Genomic DNA, 828 nt, shown 5'->3' with positions numbered 1-828 from the left:
AGCAACAAGTGACTTGTTGTTGAACCCGAACTCCTTTCTGTATCCTATTCATTCTCTCGCACGACGAGCTTGACGCTCGCCCTTCAGCGACGTCGCTGGCAGACATCACATGACCCTTATGACGATGATAGCCGTCAAGTCATCCCTGCTCGTCCACGAATGGGCGATACCCAATGATTAGGCTTCGAAACTTAGAACCTTTAGCCTAGAAACGTTCGACGTCCCTCTACAGGGATGCTTTCATGTTAGATAAGTTACTTCTAAATTTCCCTTTAACCTGCACGTTGGAAGACACCTACTTCCTCCATCTTGCGCTACTCTTGGTGACGCCGAGAATATCCGACCCTGAAGTTCACCCTTGAACTTCCTTTTAATTTGTGCGCTTACGCCTTCCCCCGTGACCGTCACAAATTTGGTGGAGAAGCAGGGTATTCTCCTGCCGGATCAAGACTGTCGTAAGCATGGACACCAGAAGGCCAAACGATCCCTCTCCTGACCAGCCTCGCCTCGAAGCCGACGGCTGTGAGATGCCTACGGGACGAACGGAGCTGACGTCGATGGACATCAGTGTCACTGACGCGGACTCACCGCGCGCGCTGCAGCGCAAACGAGACTTGGATTACCGAATCCAACATCACGCGAACTCACCCGAGCAACGCGAACCTGAAAGCGCAGCCGCGCTGAGCAAGGGGGCCACGATGCCTTCCTCGTCGAAGAATCGATCGACGACCTATTCTATTCGGACTCCACCTCGGGTCACGGAATAAATCACTCGATCGGCGACAGCGAGGAGTCTCTTGAACCTCGAAGCCCTTCGGAGGACGTAGC

At 53.6% G+C, this 828-nt stretch overlaps 1 protein-coding gene across 1 annotated transcript; it reads left to right on the top strand.

Moving 5' to 3' along the window:
- Positions 1-557: 557 nt before the first annotated feature.
- H310_14644 (hypothetical protein) lies at positions 558-767 on the top strand (the record flags this gene model as incomplete). Its single annotated transcript, XM_008882539.1, has 1 exon — positions 558-767. The coding sequence occupies one exon, from the start codon at positions 558-560 to the stop codon at positions 765-767; it is 210 nt and encodes a 69-aa protein (XP_008880761.1).
- Between the last annotated feature and the right edge of the window lie 61 nt (positions 768-828).

Source organism: Aphanomyces invadans, assembly GCF_000520115.1.
Source record: "Aphanomyces invadans strain NJM9701 unplaced genomic scaffold supercont1.78, whole genome shotgun sequence".
Lineage (NCBI taxonomy): Eukaryota > Oomycota > Saprolegniomycetes > Saprolegniales > Verrucalvaceae > Aphanomyces > Aphanomyces invadans.
Note: the sequence above shows the minus strand (reverse complement) of the source record. Positions and strands in the feature narration are given on the sequence as shown.